This window comes from Peromyscus maniculatus, chromosome 6 (genome assembly GCF_049852395.1).
Source record: "Peromyscus maniculatus bairdii isolate BWxNUB_F1_BW_parent chromosome 6, HU_Pman_BW_mat_3.1, whole genome shotgun sequence".
Classification (NCBI taxonomy): domain Eukaryota; kingdom Metazoa; phylum Chordata; class Mammalia; order Rodentia; family Cricetidae; genus Peromyscus; species Peromyscus maniculatus.
The window spans coordinates 50253524-50269275 of record NC_134857.1 but is presented as its reverse complement, the minus strand read 5'-3'; the positions used below and the strand labels follow the sequence as shown (position 1 = coordinate 50269275).

The 15752-nt window shown below is 37.0% G+C and overlaps 1 protein-coding gene across 2 annotated transcripts in view; it reads right to left on the bottom strand.

Moving 5' to 3' along the window:
* The window catches only part of Smc4 (structural maintenance of chromosomes 4), a 36694-nt gene that overhangs the window by 1542 nt on the left and 19400 nt on the right, over positions 1–15752 (bottom strand). For both annotated transcript variants that reach the window (XM_076574223.1, XM_076574224.1), the window contains 11 exons: positions 14493–14678; positions 12377–12538; positions 10627–10852; positions 10463–10542; positions 9004–9156; positions 7858–7984; positions 3137–3326; positions 1978–2122; positions 1607–1780; positions 645–827; positions 284–516 (listed from right to left, as the gene is read on the bottom strand). In XM_076574223.1, coding sequence (XP_076430338.1) covers positions 284–516; positions 645–827; positions 1607–1780; positions 1978–2122; positions 3137–3326; positions 7858–7984; positions 9004–9156; positions 10463–10542; positions 10627–10852; positions 12377–12538; positions 14493–14678 — 1859 coding nt within the window. The remainder of the gene's footprint in view (positions 1–283; positions 517–644; positions 828–1606; positions 1781–1977; positions 2123–3136; positions 3327–7857; positions 7985–9003; positions 9157–10462; positions 10543–10626; positions 10853–12376; positions 12539–14492; positions 14679–15752) is intronic.

The window sequence follows — 15752 nt, the reverse complement described above, 5'->3', positions numbered from 1 at the left end:
GGTTGTGACCTACCATGTGGTTGCTGGGAATTGAACTCAGGACATCTGGAAGAACAGCCAGTGCTCTTAACTTCTGAGCCATCTCTCTAGCCCCCAAAGAAAAATTTCTTAAAAGATAAACTAGACATTGTATAACATAATTTGCATATCATTTATGCTGTAAACTCACAAGGTATATAAGTTGTATTTATCACCAAATAAAACTTGTAGTTCCAACCTTCACATCTCACTCACAAGAAATATTAACAATTTAGAAAATATGTAGGATTCAAATCTTACAAACCTGAACATGATTCCTTCTGAAAAGGGATCCAAACTATCCACAAGCTCTAGTTCAGCATCCCCTCCCAAAGTCAGCATCTGGTAGTTTTCCTTTAATTTATTTGTTATTACATAAAAACCTGCCATAAATTCATTCAGTCTTTGTTTTCGAAGATCTTCATATGCTTGTCTAAAATTATCTCTTTCAGAAGTAATTTTGTCCAACTCTGCTACTCTTTGCAAATATAATTCTTCCTGTGAAGATTGTAAAAAAGAAAGTTTACACACAAATCTGAGAGTTAGCATTGCTCATTATACAAAAATCAAAGAAAGGCCTTAATTTAGACTTAGCAAAATTCCTAATAGAAATAAGTCACTCATACCTTTTTTTTATACTCTGCAATGGCACCAAGATTTGGTTTCATTTCATGACATTGAGTTTCCAAAAGTGCAATCTGATTTGTTATAGAACCTGGATCCTTGATTGCCTCAAGATCCTCTGGGCTTAGAACTGACACTGTCTCAACAGGATTATCTTCTACAGGATGCAATTTTATTTTTGAAATCTAAGGAGAATTGAGACGATGAAAACAGGATGAATTTATTTTTATTTGTATATGGGTGTGTTTGTGTGTGTGTGTGCGCACATGCGAACATGTAATGTTTGTAGATGCCAGAAGAGGGCATCAGATTCTGTGGAGCTCGTGGTTGGTTTAAAGCCATTTGATACAGATTTTGGGTACCAAACCTGGGTCCTTTGCAAAAGCTTCAAGTGCTTGTAACTATTGGGCTATCTCTAGCTCCCAGTTAAAAAACATGAAAAATGACAGCTACAAAAACAATATAGGAATGAACCGTGACTACTTTGCATATAAGTTATAGGCTGAGAAGGTACTTGACCAATTGTAATGATTACTAATTTTATGTATTAAATAATTCTAAATTGTCTATTATATCCTTTATAAACATAAAGTGATTATGGAATTAAGAATCACAATATACCCCCCAAACCAGAAAACACACTCACCCCTACAAAAGGATGGATATATGTGTGTGTGTGTGTGTGTGTGTGTGTGTGTGTGTGTGTGTATATATGTATGTATGTATGTATGTACAAGTGTTTGTCTGCATGTTCGTATATGCACCATGTGTGCCTGGTGTACTTGGAGGACAGGAGAGGGTGTTAGATTTCCCATAATTGGAATGACAGATGGTTGTGATTTGGTACACGGTGCTAGGAATTGAACCCAGGTTCTCTACAAGAGCAGCAAGTGCTCTTAATTACTGGGCTATCTCTCCAGCTCCGAGCAGAAGTTTAAAATTAATTAAATGGGAGTAATCTCACCTCTTTTTGCCAGTATTTTATTTTAGAATTATGTTCAGCAATGTGGCCATCTATTTGCTCAAGTTTCAACTTAACACTAAGTGCATCTTTCTGAAGAGCATGTTCATTTTCTTGAATGACTTTTAGTTCCTGAAGTAGATTACGATGTTCTTTCTGGATTTCTGGTAACGACTCCTAAAAACCAAGAAGAACTGTGACAAATGCCATTTCTACAAGTGAAATAAGTATTTTTACATTACGTAGATATTGTTAGCAATTTCTCTTCATGTCTCACTTTAATAAAAATTTTGATTTGCAGAAAATTTGAATGTACATCAACACTTTAATTGCTTCAAATGTCATTTATCCTGTAAAGCAGAAACAAACCTTACCTCTGCAGCATTTGTATTTTTGATGACTTCTTCTGCTTTGTCTTCAATATTTTTTAATTCTGCTTTTAAATCATTTGTTTCTTTCTCAGTGTCTTTTATTTCTTTCTCTGTGCGGAAGACAGAATCTTGTGCCTTTTTAAGATTTCTAAAGAAGCAAACAACATAATTTATGATATTTAATGTAACTTTAAAATTTGTGAATTACTGAACCAACCATCCTTGGTTTTTAGTTTTATATAAATACTTAAAGACCAAGGTGTATGTTTTATTAAAAATTTCCATAAAGCCTCTTTTCACATAAACTTCTAGTAGACTTTGTTGTAGTTATCTATTAGATTACAAAACTCTTTTAACATCCAACAAGGTTTTTTTCTTTTTTGAGACAGGGTCTCTCTTTGAATTCACAGAAATCTGCCTGACTATGCCTTCTAAGTTTTGAGGTTTCTGGGATTACAGGAGTATGCACCATACCCAGCCCAGTGGGTTGGTTTAATAATAAAAACAAAAACAAGACAGGCAGTCATGGGAGTCTCAGCACTTGGGAGGCAGAGGCAGGCAGATCTCTGTGAACTTGAGGCCAGCCTGGTCTACAGAGCAAGATCCAGAACAGCTAGGGCTACACAGAGAAATCCTGCTTTGAAAAAAACAAAAAACAAAAAAACAAAACAAAACAAACAAACAAGAAACCAAAACCACCCCCCCAAAAACCCAAAAAAACCTCTCTTAAGCCTACTTTCTGCTCTAACAAATGTTTTTCTAGCTTTTTACTTTCAGCCAAATGGATCACATAGTCAATATACAAGTAAAAAAAAAAAAGATCTTAAAAGATTTGATTTAGAGCCTTTTCTTGCCACTTCCTGTTTCTATTAAGACCTGGCTCTGTTACATCCACTTCTCTATGCCAGAGAAACGAGACTAATGTCTATGCCTTGAACATCTGGGTTATGCTGTACAACTCCAACTTTTGTAAGGCACACCTGTTTACCAGTTTGTGTTTCTTCTTAAATTAGAGAAATGATAAATCTTCATCCTAACTTTTTCCTTCTCAAAGTATTGCTGGATAATGGCAGTTAAGTTTAATAACTAGCATCCAATGCAACATTAACTACTCTTTCCACAGTCCGGAAAGGGGTGAGGATGGGCTGGGGAGGTACTCTACCTGTCAGCAGTCTTGATTGCTACCTGGGCCTTAGTAATAGCAGAAGCACATTCATCCAGCTGCTTATTTATCATATCAAGTTTGGTTTGCTGAGCCTTGAGTTTTCGGTTGTTGATTTCTATGATGGTATCGTGCAATCGCTTAACCTCAGCTTCTACTTTACCAGCTTTCTCAGCCACAGCGTCATATTCTGAAATTAAAAAAACGACACAGCTGGATTCATTTTTCTGTTGAGTAACTATCATTTGGTGGATGTATATTTCTTCAATTACTTAATCTGATACATGGTATCAAATCTGAGACATTCGGGTAAAGACCTAGAACACCTTTTAAAAAACATGTTATTTTAACATATGAAGTTAAACTCTGGTTAAGTTGTTGAACCCATTTATTGCTTAGTGGTTTTACTTTCTCATCCTTTCTTAAAGCACTTCACTGAATATCTGATACATGACTTTTGCCCTAAGACTAGCTTTTGTCAGGTCTGAGAAGCTGAGTGTTTTCTTTTGTTTAACTAAACATTACCAAGTGAAGGCCACAAGATGAACTGGCAAGTCTTCCCTGTTCTAAAAGCACATCCCAGGTTTTCTTAGGTCAAATCAACTCAAGTCAGCTGTGCAATGAAGGCATGAATGATGACCTGATCAGCTTTTGCCAGTAAGTCAGTTCCTTAGTATAAGCAGTGACTAATTTTGATGATGTGGATTGCACATGCTTGTTGACAGCTGAAGTGATAACTTTCTCAATCTGAAAGATAGAACTTTAAGTGGTAGCTATGGAAACTATTCTTTAATGCTGAATCTAGGAACTTATATAAACAACCCATTACCCTGTTACATACCTCATCCATTATGACCATATGCACTCGCAGTTAAACATTAGCAATTGCCTTTTTCAAGGGTAAGTTGAACATTTGTTGATGGAATTATGTTGCTTTATCTTACATGATCGTTGTGGTTAAATTTCCATTACGTTGCCTGAATGCTCAAGAGCACTAATACATCTGCCCCACCATCATAGCAATTGGTGAATAAGTAAGGTATGCCGCTGAATCTCTTCCTAGAAGATTTTTATCCTTTTCCTTGTTTTCATGTATCTACCACACATTCTCTGTAATATGTTGTGGGACAATCTTTTTGTACACTGTAAAGATGTGTCTCTGCCTAAGGCGCCTTCTGATTGGTTTAATAAAGAGCTGAAAGGTCAATAGCTAGGAAGGAGAGAATAAGGGGGGGGGGGAGGACTCTGGGAAGAAGAGAGGAGAGGCCAGTGAGACACTGAAGAAGTTAGCCATACAGTACAGAGAAGAGGTAACTGAGCCACTTGGCAGAACATAGATTAATAAAAACAAGTTAATTTAAGTTATAAGAACTACTTGGGAAAAAGCCTAAGCTTTCACAATAAGTCTGTTGTTATTTGTGAGTTGGTGGCCCTAAGGAAAGTCAGACCACAGTTGGCACCCCACCAAATGTAATTTTTCTCTCAGCTTAGCAGCTGCAAATGAATCTACTGATATTTGAATTACCATTTGTGTTCCCAAGGCCCCCCAGTCAGTGCTTGCTGGCCACTTAAGAGTGCAGCCTGTGATCTGTAGTTTAAACTAAGTTTCTATCATTCTATTTACCAACAAAGACTTGGAAGTCTGCCAGATCAGAGAAGTCGAGAAGCAACCAGATGACCTTGCTTTTTGGCCAGAGACCCAGCAAACGATGCATTTCTTCCTTGTCTTGAAAGACTTTGCCAAACTATAGTCCTGCCCTTTCCTCCTTTATGTCTTCTCTGTCCAAATTCCTGGCCTCTCTATGCCTGATTCTAGTCGCCTGGTCGATGGCTCTGCCTCTATTCAAGATTTAACTTTATTGGCAATCTTGGGAGTATCAGTGTAATCAAAATATCCCACAACAGTAATATTAACAGTAACATGTCTATCAGCAATACAAGGGTAACTATAGTGTAGTGATGTATTCCTCTAATACTCCAGACCTGGGGCTGGAGGATTAAGAGTTCAAATGCACCTTGAGCTACATAGTGAGACTTTGTCTCCAACTTATATAAGAAGGGAAAAATTGCATATATTGTCTGTAATTTTAAAGGTTTTATTTAAAAATTTATCTTAAAATTCTATGTCTAGTTTCAATGTTTACTAGTGCCATTGTTAATTTAAAAATGTGGATACGTTCACGAGTTAAAAAGTAAATTACTTGGGGCTGAAGATATGGCTCAGCAGTTAGAAACATTGGCTGCTCTTCCTGAGGTAGGTCCTGAGTTCAATTCCTAGCTCAAAACTGTCTATAACTGTAATCTCATGGGATCGGATGCCCTCTTCTGGTGTGCAGATGTACAAGCAGACAAAACACCTATATACATAAAATATACAAACAAATCTCTTTTTTTCCCTGGGGGGAGAGTTTAGAGACAGTGTTTCTTTGTGTAGCCTTGGCTGTCCCTGAAATGCTCTGTAGACCAGGCTGGATTCAAACTCACAGAGATCCATCTGCCTCTGCCTCCTGAGTGCTGGGATTAAAGGTGTGCACCACCACCGCCCAGCACAAACAAATCTTCTAAAAAACAGTAACAAAACAACTAGTTACTTATTAAGAATAACTTAATCACTGTAGTTAATTCTTGCATATATTACTGTAACAATAGCAACTATTCTATCCTTTCATTCCCCCGAGTATTTTTAAAACCTACATTATAGTGAAAATTAACTACTCAATCTTAATAGTTACTTAATCTTCACATCGTACAGAATTTACAGAATTTACTGATACTCTCCAGCATTTCTGTGAGAGGAGACTCGGCCTCCTGTCTGTAGACCATTCTCCAATGGTATTTTATTTCACTCAGAAACATTGTCAGGTATGGCCCAAGGATCTGGATTATTCCTTCCTTTATTCTAGCCATGATGACTTTCTCTTGTGTTCTTTCAACACTATAGAATAGCCCCACTTCAGAGGGTTTGCATTTACTTTTCTCTACTCTGCTTGGAGTGGCTTTCTGACAAATATCCACATATTAATACATTTCTTTGATCTTCTGCTCAAAGATTTCTGCCCATCTTAAATATGAAATACTTGAAAAAAAAATTGAGTTAACCATTCTTAGTAGCACTCAGTACAAAGCTTAGCCTGTAGTAGATGCTAGACAAAGGAATGCCTCAACATTAAAAATAATAACAGCCTGGTGGCGGTGGCCCACACTTTTAATCCCAGCACCCGGGAGGGAGAGGCAGGCAGGTCTCTGTGAGTTCGAGTCCAGCCTGGACTACAGAGTGAGATCCAGGATAGCCAGGACTATTACCCAGAGAAATACTGTCTCAAAAAACAAAACAAAACAAACACCACCACCACCACCACTAACAACAGATAAACATGGCCACATGCTTGTAAAATGTAGTTTTAAGTGAGTATTTGATGGGCAGAGCTGATCTGTTCATTTTAATTTGTTGAATATACATATTTATATAAAATATATGTGTGCAGGCAGAATCCTTGCAGCCAAACTTGATGACCTGATTTCAATCCCTGGAACCCAGCATATCTTTTTATCTCTGTGTTGAGGAAGACAAGGCCCCCTATACTCTGGGAAACTGATTTGGATGATCATTTCTTCATTAGTTGTCTTTGGGGTTCTCACTATCTTGCCTGGCCTGGTTTTGAATTCCTGGCTCAAACAAATCCTATGCCTCAAGCTCTACAGCTCCAGATGTGTACCACTGTAGCTGAATAGAGCTCTCCTCAGGTTTTTGGGGCAGACAGTATTTGTCTTCCTTGGCTCATGAACCAGACACTGACAGGGGTGCCTAGTAAGGATAGAAGACCCAATACATATTCTGGCCTTAACAGCTAAGATGCTGTGAGGCTAGAAGGCGTATGGCATAACCTTGCAGTCAACAGAAAAACAATATACTGAAATACATGGTCGAGGGACATCAAGCCCAACTACAAGGGACTACAAAGCCAACTATATCCACAGCTTCCCTTTCTTAAAGCTTCTATTCTGGCAGACATGTGTTATAAGAAAGTCGAAGAAAGCGTTTTTAGCTAAGTCTTCAAATAAGGTTTACTGTTTACTTGCTGTGTGCTGTTCTTTGAGTAACTTACTTTCTTCAAATTCTCAGATTTCTAAATGTATTTTTTCTTGTAAATTTTGTGTATGGGTCTGTTGTCTACATGCACATAAATGTACTGTGTATGCTTAGTGCCTTCAGAGGCCAGAAGAGTACACTGATCCTCTGAAACTAGAGTTAATGGAATCGAACCCAGGTCCTGTGCAAGAGCAACCAGTGCTCGAATCACTGACCCATCTCTTTAGCCCACAATCTATTATTCTAAATGTAACTACCTTGAAAAAAACTGAGCATAAAATTAAGGACATGGGCTCTGGAATTAGAGCATGTTACCTAGTCCTCTATCACCATATGTCATGTGACTGACTCGATTTATATAAATTAAACAATACCAGAAGCTAAATTAAATCAGTATAATGGCTTGCAAGCGACTTAACTATAATTTGTTATCCTATAAATTGCTTGAGTACAGCAAATTTTAAAAGTCTATGATAAAAAAATTTATTTTTGAATCTCTGTGAGTTCGAGGCTAGCCGGGTCTACAAAGTAAGTTCCAGGACATGCTCCAAAATCTACACAGAGAAATCCTATCTTGAAAATACAAAACCAAACCAAACCAAAACAACAACAAAAAAATCTTTAAACAAACCTTTTTTAAAAGCACTGACATTTTCTTCTAGCAATTTCTGTTTCTTTTTATCAGGGGCTGTAGTAAGCACATTAGTTTCCAGTTCTTTAATTTGTACAGTCAAATACTCTTCTTGCTCTGACAGACCCTATAAAAAATTTAGCATTAATATGGTCAATATTTTAACTTATTAAGAGTAAATATTTCTTTGAACACTGAATTTTTCAAGAGACATTTAAAAGACTAACAGGAAAATGATAGAAAACATCACCAATATAAAAATAAAAACGATCAGTAAACAAAATGTATGCCAATTCATTACAAAGATAATGAGTTAGAATCAATATTTAGACAACTTGGTATGAGGCACAAAGTGCTTTAAAACAATGAAACACAACTAATTATAATTTCAGGAACTCATCTTAAGGAAATAATCAGATGTGTATAAAGATACAACTATTAATCCGAACACTTGGGAGGCAGATCTCTACGAGTTTGAGGCCAGCCTGGTCTATAGAGCTAGTTCTTAGGGCAGCCAGAGCTACACAGAGAACACCCCTCAAAAAAAAAAAAAAAAAAAAAAAAAAAAAAAAAGATAGAAAAGGAAAAACATGAAATATGGCAGACATATCAAGTAAATTTCGATATTAAGCAAAGTAAAATTAATGACATTAAAAAGATATATATATTATTTATATACAAATACATAAAGATACATATAAATATATTGCATGCAACTAAATTATAAAAATTGAAGCTTGTGCATTGTCGTTGAACATTATAATTTAGGTATTTACTGAATGTTGCTTTAAAGTAGAAATAATTGGCTGCTGGACATAAGGACGCATGCCTTCAATCCTATCACTTGGGCAGAAAAGGCAGGCAGAACTACATAATGAGACCATTATATTGATAAAAACCAAGAGGAAAAAACCAAAACAATTGGTATGTACTACTTTTTCATAACAAAAACAAAACAGGACACTTTTCAAGGAGTGATGCTATAATTGGTAATGTAGTTGCTAAGATAGTCTTATATCTGAAGTGGAAAATAGTTATCCTTTATATTTCAAAATTGGAAGCAAACCCAAAATGCTTCTTCCTAGTCGCTGTTGAATTGAATTCTAAGTCTCAGCTAATGTTCAAACGCTAACATAAACACCATACCTGGATGCTTGCAGTGAACTTTTCTAGTGTATTTCTCATTTCTCGTTCACTATGCCTTAACTTAACAACTGCTTCTTCATGTTGTACTTTCTGTTCTTGGATTTGCATTGCTTGTTTAGAATGTCTTTCCAACTGGGATTCCATCTTATTTACCTAAAAAAAAAAAAAAAATTTTTTTTTTCCTCCAAGGGTCATTCCCCCTAAATTTCTTACATTATACATTTAACATTATGGTATACTCATAGGCATCTGTATGGACTGGCATGCTTATCACGACAGTAGTCAACCTGTGGGAGCTGGTTCTTCCAGGGACTGAACTATGTAGTTAGGCTTTGCAGAAGGGGCCTTTCTTTAGTCACTCAACCATCGTGCCTGCCCTCCAAGAGTCAGTTCAAAGTTAGCGGTAGGAAATGAAAACCACCAGGGCTGGACAGAAGGCACAGCAGTTAAGAGCACTATCTGTGGGCTAGAGTTTGATTCCTAGTCTCTATAGAGTGGCTCACAACCGCCTGTAACTCGAATTCCAGAGGACCCAATACCCTCTGTGGCCTCCTGGGACACCAGACATGAACATTGGTGCACAGACGTTAACACTCGAACATATAAACAAAAAAAGATGAGAATAAACACCAGGTAGTGGTGCACATGTGGGTTCCCAGCTACTCAGAAGGTTCAGATGAAGATTATGAGCTTGAGGCCAGCCTGGCCTAACAGCGGGAGACATGTAACCAAACAACCCAAATTCTCAATACTAAAGCTTAAGACACAGTCACCTATTATTTTAATGAAAACATAACAATCTCAAAATATAGGGGAGAAATTAATGCACATTTTAGAAAAAGAGATCCAGGCTAAGAACACATTTTGGTGGCTGAGTTCATGGCTCCCCAAAGCTAGGCAATTACCTTATCACTAATCTATATCGCTACGTCCCCAAAGGTTAAAAAAAAAGTAATTCTGTGAAAAATGATATCAATTGACTAAATTATGAAAAATCTGTATGATACTAACTAAAAAAGACATATGCACTTATTTTTATTTATTTCTAATGGGATGCTAGGGATCAAACCTAGGGCCTTGGGCATGCTAGGCCAATGCTCTACTACTGTGACACCCACCCTTCTTTAAGTATAGATTTTTTAATTAATGTGTTTTGCACTCCAGAAAGGACTTAACACAATAGCTAACATTTATATAATGTAAACATCTGTTAACTCAAAACTGGGTATGGGCCGGCGGCGGCGGCGCACACCTTTAATCCCAGCACTGGGAGGCAGGGGTAGGTGGATCTCTGTAAGTTTGAGGCCAGCCTGGTCTACAGAGCGAGTTCCAGGGCAGGTTTTAAAGCTACACAGAGAACTGTCCCGAAAAACCAAAAACTGGGTGTGGTACAGTTTACAATAGCTCAATTTTGTACTAAGCTAAAAATAAAGTGACCACGACTTTACATTCTGCTAACCTCTTCCTCAGAGATTTCCACGATAACCGACGAACCCATTCTTCCTCTCATTACTTTGCTTCCACCGCCAGTCATTGTACCTGGGGAACATGGGGGCAGTCAGTTGTCAATGTCTTTCCGAAGACCAAGAGAAGGAAGACAGATGGGTAGGCAAGCCCACTTACCTGACTGCTCTATGATCTGGCCCTGTAGAGTCACTACTCTCCACCGTCTGTCTTTTTGATAAGCTACTCTTGTAGCTTGATCCAAGTTGTCAGCCACTAAGGTATCTCGTAAAGCAAAGTAAAAAGCTTGGCGAATTTCCTCATTGTTTACTTTCACTAAATCAAATAACCGAGGAGTGTTTTCAGGAGTTTGAATTTTGGTCATTTTTTTGGCCCATACTGCCATCTAAAAGTTAAAAAATGTGTATGTAGTAAACAACCTTGTTTTCTAGGTGTTATGATACTAAATAAAACCTTACTTATGTTTCTATATAAAATTCTCAAGTATTAATTGTATTTCTATACAGTAGCAATGAGCAACTGGATAACAAAAACTCACCACTAAGTTAAAATATCAAAATGCATTAGACATCTACATTAGAGAGGAAAATCTACAACTCTCAGAAACATCAAGCACTCATAGCTCTACCACTTGGAAGGTCAAGAGAGGAGGATCGCTCCAAGTTCAATGTCAGTCTGGTCTAGATACAGACCAAGTTTCAGGTTATTCAGGGATACATAGCGAGATCTTGTTTAAACATATACACCTCTACCCAAGAAGCTAAAGAAAAATACCATTAACTGGGCCATTTGTGCTTCAAAATGAAAATACTACCCACCAAATGGTATGTTTAAATTAAAAAATATTTTAAAAGCATGTATCTGACAGGAGACTTGTATATATAATTTAAAGGGTTTTTACAATTCAATAAGACAAATCAATGAAAACAGGCAAAGATTTCAGACAGACATTTTCCCCAAGAAAGATAAACAAATGATTAATAAGCACACAAAATGTTTAACATTAGAGAAATGTAAATAAAAGCAATTCGATACCACTTTACATTCAACAAGACGTGCTGTAATAAACCAGATACACTATATGATTCAGCAATCAACCCCATCCTTAGGTATCCCATCCCACATTCACACAAAATCTTGTACATTAATCTTCACCACAGCATTATTGTTGAGGTGGCCAAAAACGTATCAACAAGCAAGAGAATGGACAAAAAAAGATGAATAGGTACATGCTACAAAACAGATGAGCCTGAAAAACTATGTAAATGCATTATGTGTAAAGGCCTCATAATATGATTCTATTCAATGGATGCCCAGAATACATCCACAGAAACAAAAGCAAATCAGTGGTTTTGCTGGGGGTGGGGAAAAGAATGTGTGGACTGATTGTTAATGCCTATGGAGCAATGGAAATTAGTCTGGAATTAGACTAACAGCCATAGATCAGCAAGTTGTGGATATAGTAAAAGTAACTTAATTCTATACTTTAAAATAGAATTATATAACACATCTCAATAAAGGTTCTATTAAGAAAACAGTGGTTACTGATGGAAATTAGAAACATACTAAAAGTAAAGAGGCACAGGTAGGCTGATCTCTGTGAGTTAAAGGCTAGCCTGCTTTACAGAGCAAGTTACAGGACAGCCTGTCTCAAACTCCCCACACTCCTCAAGAAACATACTAACAGTCTTACATCCAATGGACATCACACTAGTACTGGCATTTTTTTAGTGGAGGCATTACAAAATTTATTTTTAACCTCCAAAATTATGTACACACAAAATCTAAAATAATTTTTAAAACTTATCAGGAAGTAATTGATTAATGGTGAAGAAAAATATAAAATTCTAAAGGAAAAATATATGGCACCTCAAAGTTAAATTATAGGAAACTTATTACGAATACTTACCTTATCCAAACCTATAAAAGTGGCGACACCAATATTATGTCGTTTAAGGAAGTTTACACATTCTTGGGCTGTATCAATAGAATCAACAACAATGTAGTCTAGTGCATGGCAACAGGATGAAATAGCAATGTCATATTTTTCATCAATAGCTCCCAAGTCTCCCTAATAATGAAAAGGAACAGAAAGTTAATTTATAAATAAAGAAATAGATTAAAAAAAAAACAAACATAAAGATAAATTTTAGTACTATTCAGATTTTGAACATCCCCCCTCCCCCACGGGGTTTCTCTGTGTAGCTTTGGAGCCTGTCCTGGAACTCACTCTGTAGCCGAAGCTGGCCTCGAACTCACAGAGATCCGCCTGCCTCTGCCTCCCGAGTGCTGGGATTAAAGGTGTGTGCTACCACCGCCTGGCTGAATGTTATTCTTAAACTATTCTTTTTTTGGTTTTTGGAGACAAGGTTTCTCGGTGAATAGCCTAGGCTGTCCTAGAACTTGCTCGGTAGACCAGGCTGTCCTGGAACTTATAGTCTGCCTCTGACTGCTAGGAGTAAAGGTGTGTGCCACCAACTATTGGTTTAAGGAAGCATGAAAGGGGACTACAATGTTTCCTTCTCACCCCAACTATCTTCCCCTTTCTACAGGAGGACCAACTCAGAAGCTACTATGTGCCTTATAAGCAAGCATTCTACCACTGAGCTATATCCCAAGCCCTATAGTTTCTAATCTACCCTTTAGTGTTTATGGTTATGTGATGTGAATTGTTAATGGGAACAGGATGTAAGAATTGTTTTATTCCATGAAAGCATACAATGTAGATGAGACCTAAGAGAACGTATAAACAAAACAACCTTTTACAACCTTTTAACTTTCATATTGAAAGCTATCTAGAATTAAATAAGTAGTTATGAATCAATTTATCACTTAGCTATCTAGCAGCTTTCACTGACTGACTTGAGTTCTTCACAGCAAATTTATCAAATTTGTTTATCTTTAAGAAAATAAGGTAGAAGCCACCTAATGTCAGATATAGAAGCAACCATACTGGTTAAATTCGATTTGTCCTTCCAGATCATTCTGTTTCCTTTTGCAGAAGGCTGAGTTGGCAACCCATTAACTGGATCTTTGGGCTCAAGAACTTTAAGTAAAAGAAGTCTCAGTTATGGTTGCAGGGTAAGAGATGACAGAATTGAGATACTTATATTCTTTCAAATCATATATTGCTCTTTCCTGTTAAGGCTCAGAAAGGTAATGACCCCCACAATTGGAACTACCAGAGTTCTAAATTAGCTAGTTCACCTTCCTAAACCATAAGCAAATTGTTAAGTATAATGTTATAAAACCTAGACTATATTAAATATTTATTTTTGTCTAGAGGTTCTAGCAACTACTGTATACTCTCAACCAAAAAACCCAGGCCTCTCTAATTGGATGAGTCATCCCATTTGATTGTGTTGTGCAGCTTCAGGAAAAACACACTTGGAATGCTAAAGGAGAATATAGAATAGGCACAAGCCTATTCAGCATGATCAGCCAAACCAACCCTGGTGACTAATGGGACAACTAATCTCACAAGTATTGCCTCATATCCTAAAATTGCTTTTGTTTTTAAGATATGGTCTCACTATGTAACTCTGGCCAGCCTAGAACTCAATATGTAGACCAGGCTGGCCTTGAACTCAAGAGATCTGACTGCCTCTGCCTCCCTAGTGCTGGGATTAAAATACACACCACCACACCCAACTTCTAAATTATTATTTTTTGGAAAAAGTTTTCTTGTGTGGTGCCAGATGTCTAGCACTTGGGAGGCAGAGGTAAGAGGATCAGAAGTTCAAGGTCAACCTTAGCTACAGAGTTAGTTTAAAGCCAATCTGAGCTATATGAAATCCTGACTCAAAAATTTTCTTAGGTTAGTTTTGGACAGGGCAGTAATGTATAAAATAAATATAAACAGCCCCAAACTACATCAATAAGGACACCAAACCTACAAGACCACAGTATATTTCTGTGTCATGTCTTCCTTAAATAAAAATGAATGTTATTTAGGCATAGTAACAATATATACTTAAGAATATAATTTACAATGTCTTTTCTGAGTAAAATGTAATCTACTTTACCAATCTTCCATATATTCCTGGGATCCTGCCCGATTTTTTTTCTTGAATTATCGCATCAAGTACTTTCCCTCGACTTCGATTCGTTGCTAAGGAACTCTTTGCTTCTTCAACTTTTTGGAAAAGATCATGAACCAAACTTTTCAAGTTTATTTCTTCTTGTGTTAATTTCTGAAGTTCTTTTTCTTTCTAAAAGTGAGAAGAAAATGAAACCTATTAGCATATGATTTTAAATACACCCAATAATAGCAGAAAATTATTTGTAATGCTTCAATAATATTAAGAGAGGCCCCCAAATAGCATATGACCTAGTATGAGCTTCCATATTGTTATTTTGGCCTGGCTTTGAATATATGGAGGAGTCTTTCCTATTTTAAAAGAGGCATAAATTATTTGGGTCAACAAGAGGGAATCCAGCTCTTAAAACAGCTACAGGTGTAAAAATCCCAGTCTGGCACCACACAGGTAAGGTATGTACCAGTTTTCAAGTTGTGAAAACAAAACCAAATCTAGGAACCAGATTCCAGGTAGGACAGCCAGGCAGTATTATATGTTATGGCTTTTTGGCTAAGTAAACAAAATAAAAAGGCACAGTTCCTAAATAGAGGGGGAAAAGATAACTGGGACAGCTACCAACCAGAGGAGCCCCACAACCAAATTTAGTCTCTCCATTTCCTTTAGAAACAACCATCTTGGGGGTTGTAGAGATTGCTCAGTGGTTAAGAGCACTAGCACTGATTGGTCTTCCAGAAGACCCGGGTTCAACTCCCAGCACCCATATGGCAGCTAACAACTGTAACTCGAGTTTCAGGGGACCTGAAACTTCCCATGGCAAAACACTAATGCACATTAAAAAAAAAAAAAAGAAACATCCATCTCATCTGCTATTTTCCCCTATTACTTATTACACAGACATAAAAGCTCAAATTACAGATGAAACAATCCAAAAATAAAACAAATCAGTACAAAGAAATAGTCACTGGACGGATATAATTTAAATTACAGTTAAAATTTACACATCAGGAAACTGATGATCAAGCAGTATAAATTTACTAAAATTTAAAGATACTTATTTTGGGGGCTGGAGAGATGGCTCAGTGGTTAATATCACTGGCTGCTCTTCCAGAGGTCCTCCATTCAATGCCCAGCACCTACATGGAAGTTCATAACCATCTATAACTGTAATTTCATGGGATCAGATGCCCTCTTCGGTTGTGCAGATGTATATGCAGACAAAATACCCATATACATAAAATAGATAAA